The sequence below is a fragment of the Mirounga leonina genome, unplaced genomic scaffold, assembly GCF_011800145.1.
Source record: "Mirounga leonina isolate KUSES-001 unplaced genomic scaffold, KU_Mleo_1.0 Mir_115, whole genome shotgun sequence".
NCBI lineage: Eukaryota > Metazoa > Chordata > Mammalia > Carnivora > Phocidae > Mirounga > Mirounga leonina.
Genome location: NW_023270268.1, coordinates 57601366 through 57619758, shown reverse-complemented (window position 1 = coordinate 57619758; position 18393 = coordinate 57601366). Strand labels below are relative to the sequence as shown.

At 33.0% G+C, this 18393-nt stretch overlaps 1 protein-coding gene across 1 annotated transcript in view; it reads left to right on the top strand.

Moving 5' to 3' along the window:
* The first annotated feature begins 523 nt into the window (after positions 1–523).
* SI (sucrase-isomaltase) overlaps positions 524–18393 on the top strand; it is a 95205-nt gene continuing 77335 nt past the window's right edge. Inside the window, exons 1-11 of the mRNA XM_034988686.1 lie at positions 524–641; positions 1877–2013; positions 6572–6689; positions 6982–7091; positions 8028–8179; positions 9600–9771; positions 10652–10751; positions 11680–11792; positions 14437–14562; positions 16411–16542; positions 16629–16748. Of these exons, the coding sequence (XP_034844577.1) occupies positions 524–641; positions 1877–2013; positions 6572–6689; positions 6982–7091; positions 8028–8179; positions 9600–9771; positions 10652–10751; positions 11680–11792; positions 14437–14562; positions 16411–16542; positions 16629–16748 (1398 nt within the window). The remainder of the gene's footprint in view (positions 642–1876; positions 2014–6571; positions 6690–6981; positions 7092–8027; positions 8180–9599; positions 9772–10651; positions 10752–11679; positions 11793–14436; positions 14563–16410; positions 16543–16628; positions 16749–18393) is intronic.

Genomic DNA, 18393 nt, shown 5'->3' with positions numbered 1-18393 from the left:
ATTTTATATTTGTATTCCATATATATTTATATTCTTTTCCTCAATATTATTATAAGAAAGCAGTGCTGGAGTTCGAGAGACAGTGTTTAAAGTAGGAAGAACTAGAATTTTTGACTTTGAGAAAATAGCTTATTTTCTCTAAGGTTGAAGTTCCTAATGGGCAAAATGTGGATAACAACATCTCCTTCAAAAAATAATGAGAATTAGGGGACACAGTGCAAGTGTCAGATTTCTTTAACTTGAGAAAGGCTCTAACATGAGAGAGCAAGGCACATCTGCTTGGAGATCTTTTCTTCCCTTTATGTTTCATCTTAGTTACTGCAATAATGTGTAACTCTATTTATTAAAAATTGCATGTGCTGTTTACATTTTGCCAATGTTCATTATTTTAGATTATAAGTCTGTAGCTCTGCTTGTGTTGTACTTAGTTAAAAAAAGAGGAATGTATATATTCTTATGATAATGATGGTGGCTCACTGTAGTTATATATTTTACATTTTAAATATATATTTTCTTTCTTTAGATGGCAAAGAAGAAATTTACTGGATTAGAAATCTCTCTGATTGTCCTTTTTGCTGTAGTTACTGTAATAGCTATTGCCCTGATTGCTGTTTTAGCAACTAGGACACCTGCTGTTGAAGGTAAGTAATGTTAAAAATACTTGCACATTATAATGAAGTTAAATAAAATTTACCCCATAATAGTTATGAATTTTTAAAAGTAATCTACATGAGATGAAACATGTGAAGAAAGATCTCAGGTAAGTTACATAATTATTCCAAGTTTTTCTATCCATTATATTACAGTTATTTCAATAAAGATCTTGTAATTAAGCAATTTATGTGCTTTGACATTAATGACCTTCCCCACATTGTGTTGCTTGAGAAATTGTGAAGAGGCAAAGGGATCAAAGTGATAATGGAAGGTGGAATAATCATCTAATGTTTTTAGTGAGGTTCTTCTTATTAATAGGAAGATGTGGGTTTTTGCTCTCGCCTTCAGATACTTGCAAAATTGGGGGGCAGGGTGGAAAATCTGGGGGAATACCCTCTTTATTTTAGTCTCATTTTTTTTTTTTTTTTAAGTGAGAGAGAGGATGTATAACAAAAACAGGTAGAGGGAAGGTGAAACAAAACTTGAAGTGTTTATCTTTTTTTTCTGAATATTTCTATCCTAATTTAGAGTAAATGCATACTACTCTGATCCACCTAACCTTCTCTTTTTTCATCATTCTCTCTTGACCAAATCAGAATTAGAAAGGCTGTTACAGATTATCTTTTAGTCTAATCATAGTTAGTTTTCTACTGCCATTAGTCATTTGTTTTACCTGCTCCTAGTAAATTGAAAGCTCACTACATTGTGACATGATCATTTTATCTTACCCATATCTGATTGCTGGAAAGTTCTTATTATATAGAATTGGGATTTATTTTTCTTTGCAGTTCCTTGCTTTCTCTTCTATTCACTTCAAAGTATTGTTTTCCTCCTACTTTTCTCTTCTACTCTAATTCTTGTCTCTATATTCTTTTCCCATCCATATAACGCCATCTTCTTTCTTCATCTATAAAACACATTTTTTCGTAAATGTGGTAGAATGGACATTTTGCTTCCTTTTGAATCTACCTCAAGACCTTCTCTTTGTTTTTCTGCAGAAACAGTCAATAAGGCTCTGCACAGTCAATTTTTAAATATCGTTTGGATATTTTCCTTTTGTGACTAGGACTTGAATTTGTGGGTCTTTTATTAGCGTAAAATTTATTTTTATTTTTATTATATATGTAAATTCATTTGTCTTTCAATGTAAGGTATTTATTATCCCCAAAATCTGAAAAAAATTAACACCCTGTTTTATTTTATTAACCTCTTTCTTTCCTAGCAATTAGTAATTCTACTTCAACTCCACCTACCACTCGTACAACCACCATGTATCCTGGTTTAGGAAAATGTCCAAGTGAGCTAAATGATCGTATCAATGAGAGAATAAACTGCATTCCAGAACAATTTCCAACACAGGTCTGCCACAAAAGACTTTAATATTTTTTATGAATATATATTAATTAAATTAAGATAATTGCTCAGTATTGGATCAATTCCATATTTTTAAAGATCTAGCCATCAATTAAGCTGCACTTATCTTTTTATTATAGCTCCATATAAAGAGATGAGAGATAATTGAAATTGATGAGCTTGCTTTTCTCTACTTCTATTCAATAAATTAACAAGTTAATATTTTCCATGCTTAATAAGCTATTGTTAATTTTAAAAATCTTAAAGAAATTCTATCTTTGCAAATCTACGTCTTAAAAAAATATAGCCTTTGACAGTATAAGACGTTTTAGAGACAATATGAATGCTCCATAAAAGTATTTATAATGATGGCATTAAGAAGCATCTGGAAAATTAAGTAATACTGATTTTTTGGAAAATTATTATTATTTATTTTTTAATTTTTTGGTAGTATGGGAGAGGAAGCTCAAATGGAGAAAATTAAGGGTAACTTAATAGGTTCATGTAACCCTAAGTTCACTCTTCCTGGTCTTCATAACATACGTGGAAATAAAGGTCAATGAGAGTATGTGTGTGCGAACGTGTGTGTGTGTTCATATTTTGTAATATCTATATATTATATGCAATCTATAATATATTATGATATCTATATAATGTAAATATATATTAATCTGTGCATATTAAATATTATACTTTATGTATTATAATGTAATATGCATATCTACGGTATATTATGTATTATTTTATGCATGCAATATGCATATCTAATATATATTAAATCTATAATAGACATATCTGAATCTCACCTCTCTCACTGTTTCTATCATAAAAAAATAACTAAATGAACTATAAAATTTCTATTAGCCTTATCTTACCATTGTTACCTCATAGTTAACACATAGTTTTCTGGTTAATTTGCTATGAAAAGTTGCAAAACAACGAGACTTTTCTTAGGACAACATCAGGAATAGTAGGTCTTTATAGCCTACCTACTGATAAAAGAGCTAGATAAATAGTGTTTACTGTGACATGCTAAGATAATTGGCCAGATATTCTCTTTAGGTATATTCTCTTTAGGAAACAATTGAAGCTTAACATAGAATTCTATTAGGAACAATATGGGCTGCTAAAATCTTAAAGGGGAACAACATTTCAAAGCCAATGGTTTAAGGTTTTGATGCCTACTATTTTTAATGTCAGCCTGTCAGGTTGCTAAAGAGTGTTTTCAATGCGAAACAAATTAAACTTAAGAATTTAGCAAATTTCGGCTAACATGTATTTGTCATTTAAGAAAAGAAGGTGAACTTAATTTAAGAGCAGCTATAATTCTAGCCAGAGTGTATTAGTCAGCCTGGGCTTCTATACTAAAATGCCAAGCTGGGTGACTTAAGCAACACATTTATTTTCTCACTCTTGTGGAGGCTAGAAGTCAAGATGCCATCAGGGTTGGTTTCTTTCTTTCCTTTTTTTTTTTTTTAAAGATTTTATTTATTTGACAGAGAGAGACAGGACGAGAGAGGGAACACAAGCAGGGGGAGTGTGAGAGGGAGAAGCAGGTTTCCCGCGGAGAAGGCAGCCTGATGCAAGGCTCGATCCCAGGACCCTGAGATCATGACCTGAGATGAAGGCAGACACTTAAGGACTGAGCCACCCAGGCGCCCAGGGTTGGTTTCTAGCAATACTTCTCTTTCTGGCTTGTAGACAGCTGCATTCTTGTGTCTTCACATGGTTTTTCCTCTGTGCATGCCCAGATAGAGAGAGGAAGTGTGTATGTGACCATGCTCTGAAGTCTCTTCTTTTTACAATGACGCCAGTCCTATCAGATTTGCACCCCAGCCTATGACTTCATTTAGCCTTAATTACCTCCTTAAATGTGCTGTCTCCGAATACAGTCGCACTGGGGGCAAGGGGTTTAGGGCTTCCTACATATGAATTGTGGGGAGACACAATTCAGTCCATAATACAATCAATCCACTATATAGTAATATACCTATTATTACATATATTTCTATATGCATACTCACACACATATAATAAAAATAAAAACATAACAAATGTATTTTTAGGGCGCCTGGGTGGCTCAGCTGGTTAAGCGACTGCCTTCGGCTCAGGTCATGATCCTGGAGTCCCTGGATCGAGTCCCACATCGGGGTCCCTGCTCGGCAGGGAGTCTGCTTCTCCCTCTGACCCTCCCCCCTCTCATGTGTTCTCTCTCATTCTCTCTCTCAAATAAATAAATAAATAAAATCTTTAAAAAACAAACAAACAAAAAACAAATGTATTTTTACCTACCAAAATTTATACCTACTGATGCATATTTAATCTGTTTTACTTTCTGTTTTTTTCAAATTAAGAAGAAAGAAAATTGAAGTTCACTCATATGTGGAATTTAAGAAACAAACAAAAAAATGAGCAAAGGGGAAAAAGAGAGAGAGAGAGGCAAATCAAGAAACAGACTTTTAGCTATAGAGAACAGACTGATGGTTACCAGAAGGGAGGTGGGTGGGGTAATGGAGATTAAGTAGGGCAATTGTGATGAACACCGGGTGTTGTATGAAGTGTTGAATCACTGTATTTTATATACACTTGAAATTAATATTACACTATCTTAATTAACTGGAATTTAAATAAAAACTTAAAAATAGATTAGGAATTAAAATAATAGGGGAAAATACCTGAAATCTTGAAAAATTGGCAGAATAACAATATAAATAGCAAGTATCAAAATCTATACTTATAAAATAAACCAAAATTATTCATATTTTAAAAGCAACAATGAGGATATACATTTTTTTTTAAGATTTTATTTATTTATTTGAGAGAGAGAGAATGAGAGACAGAGAGCATGAGAGGGAGGAGGGTCAGAGGGAGAAGCAGACTCCCCGCCGAGCAGGGAGCCCGATGCGGGACTCGATCCTGGGACTCCAGGATCATGACCTGAGCCGAAGGCAGTTGCTTAACCAACTGAGCCACCCAGGCGCCCAAGTATATTTTTAATTATACGAATGTTAACACACAGCATTACCATGTGGCTCCACTTTTTATATAAGTATATATAATTTTTTCCACTTCACACAATCTTTCCATACAGATCATAAAACTACTCAAGAGTTCAGTGTTTTGCGTTATTCACTGGATGAAATGTCTGCAACTTGTTGCGACACCTGGCACATAAAATTAGTTTAACTAGTTTACTTAAATACTGAACTAATAAGTGGCTGGAAATAACTGCCTTAAGCATTTTATGTAGGCTTGAATTCAGGGCATGTCTTCATCTTCTATAGTCACTTGCAGCTTGATACTTAATTGATACACAAAAAATAATTCAATTTTTCTGGGTTGACTACATGATAACAGAAAAGATTATAATTACTCATAGGGCAGAAACTTTTATTTTTTTTTAAGATTTTATGTATCTATCTATTTGGGGGAGAGAGAGGAAGAGAGAGGGAGGAGAAGGAGAGGGACAAGCAGGCTCTGCACACTGAGCGGGGAGCCGGATCCCACAACCCAGAGATCATGACCTGTGATCAAGAGTCCTGTACTTAACCAGCTGAGCCACCCAGGTGCCCAGAGCAGGAACTTTTATTTATTTATTTTATTATTTATTTATTTATTTATTTATTTATTTATTTATTTATTAAAGATTTTATTTATTCATTTGAGACAGAGAGATACAGAGAGAGAGCGAGCATGAGCAGGGGAGAGGCAGAGGGAGAGGGAGAAGCAGGCTCCCCGCTGAGCAGGGAGCCCGACATGGGGCTCGATCCCAGGACCCTGGGATCATGACCTGAGCTGAAGGCAGACGCTTAACAATCTGAGCCACCCAGGTGCCCCAGGGCAGGAACTTTAAAAAAAATATATGGGCTTAGTAGTATATCTTGAAATCTGGGATTGTGATACCTTCAGCTTTGTTCTTGTTTCTCAAGGTTACTTTGGCTACTTAGGTCTTTGTTGTTCCATACAAATTGTAGTATTATTTGTTCTGGTTCTGTGAAAAATGTTGGTATTTTGATATGGGTTGTATTGAATCTGTAGATTGCTCTGAGTAGTATACTCAAATAAAAAATAAAATAGAAGTTGGGGCACCTGGGTAGTTAGTAGGTTAAGCATCTGCCTTTGGCTCAGGTCATGATCTTGGGGTTCTGGGATGGAGCTCCACCTCAGGTTCCCTGCTCAGCGGGGAGTCTGCTTCTCCTTCTCCCTCCTGCTTGTGCTCTCTCTTTCTATGTGTCAAATAAATAAAATAAAATAAATAAAATCTTAAAAAATTTAAAAGCAAACAAGAAAAACCATAGGTTTCTAATAATGTGTGTTGACATGTTAATTTGATAAATCACAACTCAGAGCAGCAGTCTCTGGTAGGGTATAATTAATTCATTGCTATTTCTGCCAAGTGAAAGGAACAAGAGAATAGATGATATTTTAACATATTATATGCTTGAATAAAGAAGCTTGTTTTTTCAAACATCTAATTCAAACATTTATTGGAATGAATGAATGTTTAGACTGACACATGATCACAGTACTAATACTATGATTCCTTCTATAAATGCTTCATCAGGCAGCTTGTGCCATGCGAGGTTGCTGCTGGAAGCCATGGAATCACTCTCTTATTCCTTGGTGCTTCTTCGTAGATAACCATGGCTACAATGTTGACAAACTGACAGCAACAAGTACTGGTGAGAAATGTTCTCATGGTGATCCAATATAATATATTTTAAGTGGAAAACAAAAAATATATTTAAAATTTTTCTTTGGAAAAATATCTTAAATAGAATCAAATGGGAAGTTTGTACACAAGAATGTTTAAATTGCTTATATCAAGGATTTATTTTTTGCATAATTGTATCTTCCAAATAGTAAAAGAAGTCATTATTTGTGATAAAGGCAATATAATTATAAAGCTAATTAATAGTTATTAATCTTTATAAACAAAATCATCACTCATGCCAACTTTTTTCTTCCTTTAAGGACGTGAAGCCACATTAAACAGGATATCTTCACCTACGCTATTTGGAAATGACATTCCTAGGGTTCTCTTCACAACTCAAAATCAGACACCCAATCGTTTCCGGTTTAAGGTTTGGATTTTATTTATATAGGGGAGTTAATCATGAAAAGCAGTGGTGAGCACACCCTTCATCTTACCAAGACATTTTCCCTCTTAAGAAATATTTATTCCAAAGCAAAGGACTAATTGAACTAGTTATTCCACTTTCCTGAACCTGGTTCCTGAAATGTAACATGAGAACAGTTTGTCCAGCAGTTATTTTTGAAGAATTTCATAATATAGTCAAGGTAAAATATTGGATATACTGTCTTGAGAAGAATAAACACTCAATAAACTTTAGTCGTTTTTATTATTTCAACCACAGACTATGATGAAGAATTAGTTTAAAATTTGAGAAACATATTAATTGTGCTGTATAAATGGGACTTTTACTTACTAGTTCTTTTTACTGGTATCACTTTTGTTCATGATTTTAAAGAAACTAATTCCTGCTATTTTTTAAGCAAGTAGTTTACTTGTATTGTCTTTTGGATTTGGAAGTGAAAACAACAACATATCCTTTGTATAGTACTTTTGTAAAGCAATTTCACAGGAATTAAGAGGGTTTTTTTAGCAAAATTTAAAATCTTCATGGGATTCCTAAGGGGATGAACACTGAAAAGCAATAAGAATAATTAAATTCACAAAAATATACTAGTCAAAAATAAATGTTTAGTAATAGTATCATTAATTTCTCTATATTTTTAATCAGTCAATAAAAATCTTTATATTATATATATATATTACTTTTATAATCAATTCTGTATTCCTTGACAATTTATACAATTCTGTGCATAAGCATTCAACAATGTTAAAATTAAGTTTATGTCTAGGTTAATAGCTCCTCTATTAGGTTACTAAATTTAGTATTTTTTACTCAAAACCTGCATTTAATACTTAATTCAGAACTGGAAAGTGAAATAATGATTTTGACTCAAATAATGCTAATTTGTTTAAATCTCTGCAGATTACTGATCCAAATAATAGAAGATATGAAGTTCCTCATCAGTTTGTAGGAGAATTTACTGGAACCGCAGCTACTGATACATTGTATGATGTGCAGGTTATAGAAAATCCATTTAGTATCAAAGTTATTAGAAAAAGCAATATGAGAACTTTGTAAGTATCTTATTTTACATTTCTATAAGGTTAAATAACTGGTCAATTTTATTCTATTATCACAGAATTAGGAACGCCTTAATTTAATTTAATTTAATTTAATTTAATTTTATTTTATTTTATTTATTTATTTATTTTATTTGAGAGAGAGAAAGAGATAGAGAGCATGAGAGGAGGGAGGTTCAGAGAGAGAATCAGACTCCCTGCCGAGCAGGGAGCCCGATGCGGGACTGGATCCTGAGACTCCAGGATCATGACCTGAGCTGAAGGCAGTCGCTTAACCAACTGAGCCACCCAGGCACCCAGGAACGCCTTAATTTTAAGGCATTTTTAGAAAAAATAATTTTCCTCCCCAAAGAGGGTGTGTATACATTCTTATAAAGATTATAATGGAAAAGGGGTTTTATTTCCTGTGGATGAAACGTATGAGAAAGTGAATGAAAATGTACAAATTGGGGCCAACTAAAAGTGAAGGTAAAGAGCTTCACTGATAGAATTTTAGCCTTGCCTATATTTTTACATAATTAGAACCTCTATTGTGTCCTTTCCGCATTGTTTATCATTTTCTGTTGCCAATTTGTAGGATAAAGTAGTTACTATTCAGAAAGGGGCTAATTCCCATAGTAATATTAAAGGACTTCATATATGCATATATGATATGTATATGAAAATATATGATAAATATATATTAAATTGAATATTGCCTGAATGCCTTCATTATGAATGTATTTTGGGGGACATTTGTGGCAAGGGATTTAGTAATTTTCAAGATAAATGCTCTCATGTCTCTAAGAAGATTAACTAAGCAGCTGTCAAGATCAAATCTTAGTAATTACTTTTCTTAAAATATAGTTTGATAATTTACAATTGACGTTTTGTTAAATCATGAAAGTATTAAATACCATTTAACATTTCTTGTAGTATATATTTGATATGCATCAAACATACAGTCTTTTTCATTTTGGAAAAATCATTTTGAACTTAATCTTAATATATATGTTAGAGGTGTGAAAGCCAATATGGTACTGTATTTTACAACTTTGTCTCTAGAGAAAGGCAGAACTGGGTTTGAAATCTGGCTTACCTATTACCAGTTTGTCACCTTAGAAAACATGAATTAATTTTCCCTATTTGTATTATTTGTAAAATGGAATTGATAATGGTAGTTATGCTTTAAGATTGTGATGAAGATTCAAAGAAAGAATGTGAACGAAGAATCATATTGGTGGTGATAAAGCAAATTGTGTCAATAGAATTAACAAATTCTGTTTATGACATAATTCATATATTCCCAAGAAATGATCACAGCTCAAGATTGACATATTTAAAATGTAATATTCTGGATGATAACATATAGATCCTTCTTTGATAGAACATTTGTATGTTTCCAGATCACTTATTTATTTATTTTATTGTACAGATTTGACACCAGCATTGGTCCCCTGGTATACTCCGACCAGTATTTACAGATCTCAACCAAACTTCCCAGTGAATATGTCTATGGTTTTGGGGAACATATTCATAAGAGATTTCGTCATGATTTAAACTGGAAAACATGGCCAATTTTTACCCGTGATCAACTTCCTGGTGATGTAAGGAACTTTTTTTTAAATAAATAAAATATATTGGAGCAGATGATGATTTTAGCCTATTTGAAACCATTGTTTATTTGATGTCAGTGATACCTAATCCAGAAGCTTGTTTACTTTAGGGGTGAGGATTTTAGTAAAGTCCTAAATTAACTCAAAAGTTAACCAACAGATTTTATGAATGCTTCAATAAGTGTATCTAGTTTATAAATATTTTCTTTTTCTTTTTATATTTTGTCATTCTCTTTTCAGTCATTCTTATGTTTAAACTTATCCATGGCAGGGCGCCTGAGTGGTTCAGTTGGTTGAGCAGTTGAGCGTCTGACTCTTGATCTCAGCTCAGGTCTTGATCTCACAGTTGTGAGTTCAAGCCCTATGTTGGGCTCTATGCTGGGCATGGAGCTTACTTGAGAAACAAAAACAAAAACAAAAACAAAAACAAATCTATCCATGGCTAGTCATTACACTAGAATCATTCTAAATACTAACTGTTCTATATCACTTTGTATGATATGGTGTCTGCCTATCCATTGGACATCATATTGTACATCTATGCCTGTTTTTTCCTCTTCTATAACATATGAAAATCTTCCATAGGTTTAAATATTTGCACAGGGGATCAGTTTCCTTTGTAAGTACTGAAACTTGAGGTTCTTTATCATTTGTACAATAAGTCACTGAGAGCTAATTTGAAGTTTAACCTCCTAAGAACTTCTCCCAAACTTCCCCATGCAGAATTAGTCTTTACTTTCTAACCCTTTATTCATATTTTAGTATGACAATAACCACAGGTTAGTATCTGTGTATATATTTGTCTATATTTCTAAAATATGAGATTCTTCGGGACAAAGACTCTATCATTAAGAAAATTTTTACCTTACAGAATAATAATAATTTATATGGCCATCAAACATTCTTCATGTGCATTGAAGATAATTCTGGAAAGTCATTTGGTGTTTTCTTAATGAACAGCAATGCAATGGGTAAGAGTAATTTATCTGTAATATATTTAAATGAGGTTTAACTTGAAATGTTAGAACCACTCTCTTATTTCAATCATAGGTACTGTATGTCAGAGTAAACTCTATTGTTAATGATTTAGTATGTGAAATTATTACAAGCAGCTTTCTTTTGTAGTAGTATGACAATGGAATTTTGCATATCAGTGGGGAGAGTGTACTATGTTGTGATATTCAGGCACTTTCTTCTCCCTTCAGAGCAACATTGAAACACATCCACGAAAAAGATTATTCCTATTTCCACAACCTCACTTATTAAGATAAGTTAATATACCACTACAAACAAAAAAAGAAAGGTCCATATAGGGAGAGAAAGAAGGAAGATTAATTTTTTAGTTTATCATAATTCAAGTAATGTAGAATCTTTTTTTTAATATTGTGAGTGCAATACCAATGTTTAACAGATGAATCAGTGATAATAAAAAGCTACGAAATTGAACCATGTCCCAGCAAGAACAATACGTTATATGGTTATCCAGGCAATTATTGTCTACATTGAGAAAACAGTAAAAACTTTTATAGTTTTTTCTTGGATATTGATATGTGATAATAAGATCTTTTAGAGAATCTTCAATTAAAATAACTAATTGAAATGCAATTTTAGAAAAAAAAATATTTTTGTTGTAAAAGGACTGATCCGTTGCTATGCAGGGGATCCAGGGAAAGATTCTGCCAACATCTGTAAAAAGAAACATCTGAGATATCCTATCATAAACCTCATATATAGTGGCATTCTATTTTTTCCTATATTCTTCCTATTTTCAGTATCTTATTTTACCTTAATTATTTAGAAAGCCATGTAAAAATATGTGGTTAATATGAAACACTGTAATTATTTTATCAGTGTGTATATTTTTACTATTTATATATGCTTCTCCAATTTTACTTGTAGAAATTTTCATCCAGCCTACTCCAGTAGTAACTTACAGAGTTATTGGTGGAATTCTGGACTTTTACATCTTTCTAGGAGATACACCAGAACAAGTAGTTCAACAGTATCAAGAGGTATGTTTCACATTTATTTTATAAAATTATTTTCTACCATACTTTTCTTACATCTCACATGTCTAATTTTATTTAAGGTATCTGGGGCCTCTTAGTTGAATGGATTTTTAAGTCTTACCATTTTTCAGGTGTGAATAGGTGGTTTTTGTTTTTTCCAATACCATGAAGCCTATGCATATATTAAATGTCTATATTTCTGGTATCAAATTGTTTCTTGCTTCTAGGCAGCTGAGTTCAGGAGTAGGATTTCTTTGAAATGTTGCATATTAAGTCTTTACTTTTTCATGACCTAGTTTTATGAGATAAAGCAAAGGGAAGTATCTTATCGTCAAGACTGAGAATAGGCAACGGATGTATTGGTCATACACCCCTTTGATAAAAATCCTAAAGGCAAGTGAGTTACAAGGAAGGCTAGTGAAATTTGCTGTTAATGCACAGTAGGTAAACTTCAGGCAAATTGGCTCTGATGCTCAGGCATAGAAGGGCAGATTTTGAAACATAGTCTGAAGTCATATTTTTTGTCTAAGCAACTTTTGCTTTCCTATTAAATAATGTTTTCATGAACCTAAGTCCAAGATGGGTCTTAGAGAGGTAAGGGATCCAGGGCTTACGTTGAGCCTGCTTCTAAAATATAACTCTGTATTTCTTCTATAAATTCTTTTATACAATTGTTCTCCTGTGACTGTTGGTATATATAATTCCTGGTGTTAGTATGGAAAAATAAGTTCTTTTTATTGGCATAAGATTTAAGGATTATGCCAATTTTTAAAATCTTGTTTTATTGATATATCTTTGACATACAATTCCCATTTGCTAAATGATGTTAAAGGGGAAGTGATTACTATCAAAAACTTTCTTTAGTTAGGATCCAAAAATGTGAAATAAGAGTAGGTAGGGTACACAAGTAAATAATTTACAGTGTCTAACAATTCCCAAGTTCCTATTAATAAATATGAGTTTCAGAAAAGCACACGAAATTTATAGTCTGTAATACTAAATCATAATTACAGTGTTAGGCTGAGCTTTATACAGACTTTGGGTATGGTTACTACACCATCAAAACAGTGAATAGCACATTTTTGAAAGAATTTTACATTGGCTTTGTGAGACATGAGCTGGGACTGTTGCATATTACATGCGGAGTAAAGTCTGTAGTCAGCAGTAGTTGAGTTTGAGTCATGCATGATGTATGAATGTAGCATATGTATAGTAGTGCACGTGCTTGCACCATTTTATGGGTAGCCTTGCAGAGGCTTGAATTTGAGCAATAAGATACAATTGTGGTATAGAATTAATCACTGCAGTATTTAAGTGAGGTTTAAGTTATGTAGCGAGTAGGCAAAAGAAACTTTATTTCTTGTTTGAAGAAAAACAAATTTTTTTCTGTATAAGCTAACCCACTAGCTGTCTTAATGTTTTAAAATTTAAAATTTAATTCATTTGACTGCCCAAATATTTTTAAAAACAATGTTTATATATAAATTATAAGATAAATAATACATGAATTAATATGGTATATGATAATATTTTGTATACTTTTATTAAAAATAAATTATGTCATATACATGTATAATACACAAAGACATTTCAATTACATGTCAAAATCTTCAGTGAAATTCTATGAAACATAAGGTGAAATGAGTTTAAAAATGCTAATTTTTGAGAGTTTTGATACTAATTTATTTTTAAAATAAATTTAATGTTTAATGAATAGAATAAAATAACCCAATACAAGTAATTTTTAAAAAAATGTTACATTGTAGTTTTTTAAACATATATGATAGAGAAATCGTGAAGTATATATATATGCGCCTAATTAAAAAAAAACCCATCATGCCAATAAAGTCTTATATTACAAGTATCTTTATATAACCTAATACTAAGTTTTAGTGAAAATAATAACTATTAGTTACACCCATATTTCCATATGCAAAATCATGTCCTCTGTTATGGTGACACACTGGTATGCTGTTGCTGGTGTGCGCTGAGCTTGTTTGGGCCACAGAGAATGAGAGGAGAAGAGACTCTATTTGGCCCATGGGGGAGAAGCCCTGCATGTGAATGAGATAAGTACTTGATAAAATAATTGGGTCTGAGCCTTAAAGAACATATATTTTATTAATATATTAATATTAATTAAAGTTTATTAATTAAACATTAAACATTGCTTAATATTTCGAAAAGGAGAAAAATAAGCGCTGAAATATAAGAAGATAGAAATTGTATAGTTTTAAACATTTTTTTCTTACATGAGGACCATTCATTCACTCATTCATTCATTCTGTTGCTACAGGAAGTGAGAGTGTGGTTGGACGATTTTCTTTTTCTCTTTGATGCTATTTTTATATTGTCTTTTTTAACTTTCCATGCTGGGCAAAATATATCTTTGCAAATACTACTTACTTAAGAGCTAACTTTCTAACTTTTTAACACAAAATAAACAAAGATGAGTGACAAAACATGAAGTGTTTTATAATAAAGTTCTAACAGAATATCCAGAACACAGAATTCAGATAACACTAAATCTTTGTTCAAAATACGTAATTTAACTTAAATAAACAGTAGAGATAACAGATTAAGAAACATACTAATAATAATTTTAACACTCTTTATTGAAATTAATCAAACATCCATTTATTTCAAGCTTATTGGACGACCAGCAATGCCAGCATATTGGAGTCTTGGATTCCAACTGAGTCGCTGGAATTATAAGTCACTTGATGTAGTGAAAGAAGTGGTACAAAGAAATCGGAATGCTAGCATACCATTTGTAAGTGGGATGAAAGGTTTGTGGGAATATACACCGAGTTAAATATTATCACATAATAATAAATGTAGGAGGGCGCCTGGGTGGCTCAGATGGTTAAGCGTCTGCCTTCGGCTCAGTCATGATCCCAGGATCCTGGGATCGAGTCCCGCATCGGGCTCCCTGCTCCTTGGGGGCCTGCTTCTCCCTCTGCCTCTCTCTCTCTCTCTGTCTCTCATGAATAAATAAATAAAATCTTTAAAAAATAAATAAATAAATGTAGGAAATTGTCAGCGATATACATAATATGATATAAGTATGGATTATTATGCTGCCTTTAAATGATAAAGTGTTTTTTAAATCCATACACAAGGCCGGATCTTCTTTTTTTATTTTTTTTATTCTTATGTTAATCCCCATACATTACATCATTAGTTTTAGATGAAGTGTTCCATGATTCATTGTTTGTGCATAACACCCAGTGCTCCATGCAGAATGTGCCCTCCTCAATACCCACCACCAGGCTAACCCATCCTCCCACCCCCCTCCCCTCTAGAACCCTGTTTGTTTTTCAGAGTCCATCGTCTCTCATGGTTCGTCTCCCCCTCCTATTTCCCCTGCTTAATTCTTCCCCTAAGGCCAGGTCTTGAAATTGTAAGGACTGACTATGAGTTATACTAGAACAGAATACTTTTTTTTTTTAAAAGATTTTATTTATTCATTTGAGACACAGAGATACAGAGAGAAAGAGAGAGCATGAGGAGGGGGAGAGGCAGAGGGAGAGGGAGAGGGAGAAGCAGGCTTCCTGCCGAGCAGGGAGCCCGATGTGGGTCTCGATCCCAGGACCCTGGGATCATGACCTGAGCCGAAGGCAGACACTTAACTATCTGGACCACCCAGGCGCCCCTAGAACAGAATACATTTTTAACTGTGAACATCACATTGTTTTTTTTTTAAAGGTTTTATTTATTTATTTGGCAGAGAGAGGGAACACAAGCAGGGGGAGTGGGAGAGGGAGAAGCAGGCTTCCCGCTGAGCAGGGAGCCTGATGTGGGGCTCGATCCCAGGACCCTGGGATCATGACCTGAGTCGAAGGCAGCCGCTTAATGACTGAGCCACTCAGGCGCCCCCACATTCAATTTTTTCATATAGACTTTTTTTACAGACGATATAATTTTTAATGTAAAAAATATTTAGGGGCATCTGGGTGGCTCAGTGGTTTAAGTGTCGGACTCTTGGTTTCGGACCAGGTCCTGATCTTGCAGTTGTGGGATTGAGCCCCACATCGGGCTCTGTGCTCAGTACGGAGTCTGCTTCAGATTCTCTCCCTCTCTCTCTCTCTCAAATAAACAAATAAAATCTTAAAAAATATATTTAAAGTATTTTATGTAATATGTATGTTTTGTTTTCTTTTTCTTTTTAAGATTTTTAAGATTTTATTTATTTGAGAGAGAGTGAGAGAGGGAGAGGGAGCATGAGAGAGGAGGGTCAGTGGGGAGTCCGACAACTCGGGGCTCCATCCTGAGACTCTGGGATCATGACCTGAGCAGAAGGCAGATGCTTAACTGACTGAGCCACCTAGGCGCCCCTATGTTTTGTTTTCTATATAATGATTCCCATATATAAAACATATTAATTTCCAGTGATCATCACTGAAACAAGTGTGAATAATTATTTAATGCTTTTGTACTTTAGAATTAGAAAAATTATTTTTGTAAACAATTACAACTGTGTTTTTAGTGAAATAAAAGAGATCTAAGTACATTTACTTTTTAATCATTATATTTCTAATGCAAATTCATTGGACTTACAGATTGAAGTGATTAGAGTTCTTTCAGTCTATTTATTGAAATATACTCTACTAATTTTCAGGATACACAGTACACTGATATTGACTATATGGAAGCCAAGAAAGACTTTACTTATGATAAAGTTGCATTTCAGGGGCTCCCTGAATTTGTTCAAGATTTACATGAACATGGACAGAAATATGTCATCATCTTGGTAATGACATTATATATTAATATATTTTTAGTATTCACACATTCACACTTGAAAGATTTTCTATAGTTTCTTCTCTCTATTATTAGGACCCTGCAATTTCAATAGATAAGCTTACCAGTGGAGCAGCATATAAGACCTATGATAGGGGAAACGCAAAAAATGTGTGGGTAAATGAATCAGATGGGACTACAGCACTTATTGGAGAGGTAAATTATGATATTCATTAAAGTTGTGTTGTTGAGATTTTCTGTTGTGCAACCACAAAGTTTTTGTAAGAGAGAGAGAGTGTGTGTGTGTGTGTGTATTTGCTTTCAAATCTGGAAATTTATTTTAAGTATTTTAATTGTGTAAAAAATTTTTAAAAAGCGGAAATATTTCGATGATCTCTAAAACAGTTTTTGTAAAAGAAGGTAATTTTCAGTGCTATATACGATTAAAACAAAACTAACAAAATATAATTTAGATTACAAAAATTCTAATAATTTGATGTAAAATAATTACATAAATCGAGTACTTTTATGCTGGGTATTGAATTTTATGATTTATATTAAATCCTCACAATAAAATAATGAGATAGCTATGATTAGAATTCTTACTTTATAGGTGAGAAATGTGAATGTGAGAAAGTATAGTAACTTTCCTGATGTCACAGAGCTAATAAAAGCAGAGTTAGGGAACAGTTTGGATCCCAAATGCATAATTTTAACCAGAACAAACATTCTTTTGGAGACAACTTTATAAGATATATCAAAAACTGTAAAGTCTAGATATATTGACTTGGTAATTCCACTTCTGTAATTTAATCAAAGGAAATAAAGTAAGAGATAATGTCAATTTATTAAAAATATATTATAGCATTATTTTTTAAATTAATTTTATTTTTCATTCGTTTTTTAAATTTTTATTTATTTTTTTAAATTTTATTTTATGTTATGTTAATCACCATACATTACATCATTGTTTTTTGATGTATTATTCCATGATTCATTGTTTGCGTATAACACCCAGTGCTCCATTCAATACGTGCCCTTCTTAATACCCATCACCAGGCCAACCCATCCCCCCACCCCCCGCCCCCCTAGAATCCCCAGTTTGTTTCTCAGAGTCCATAGTGTCTCATGGTTCGTCTCCCCCTCTGATTCCCCCCTTCATTTTTCCCTTCCTACTATCTTCTTCTTTTTTTTAATATATAATGTATTGTTTGTTTCAGAGGTACAGGTCTGTGATTCAACAGTCCTACACAATTCACAGCGCTCACCATAGCACATACCAGCCCCAGCCTTATTTACAGTAATGAAGAATATCCTAACCATCACGTTTTATTACATTCATCGAGGTTAAAATTTCTGGTGAAAGTCTTATTCAAATAATTATGAGCTCCATCAGGAAATAAAAGCCGAATTTCTTCCTCATAATGCCTATTAATATCTTACAGAATATACTTTGTTGAGACCTGCTCCATTTGATATGGAAGGATCAGATAGCCAATATGCATAATTTGTATATAAAACAATATGATTTATTTCAGTTCATCTGAAATTGAATTTCTCTTGCCTATCATTATTTTAAGTAATAAGTAGATAATTTGAAGAAGCATAAATCATAAAGAGACAGCCTAGTATATATAGTGTTGAATAGAATGGACTCAGATACATGATTGCTGTGTTTGAATTCCTTCTGTGCCACATATTAATGGTGTGATCTTAAAAAATGTATTTAACTTCTCTGTTCATCACTCCTCTCATCTGTAAAGCGGGTTTAATTATAGTAAATAACTCATCTGTAAAGTGGTGATTAAAAATAATACCTCTCTCCTACAGTTCTAGCAAAGATTAAATGAGCTAATAATTA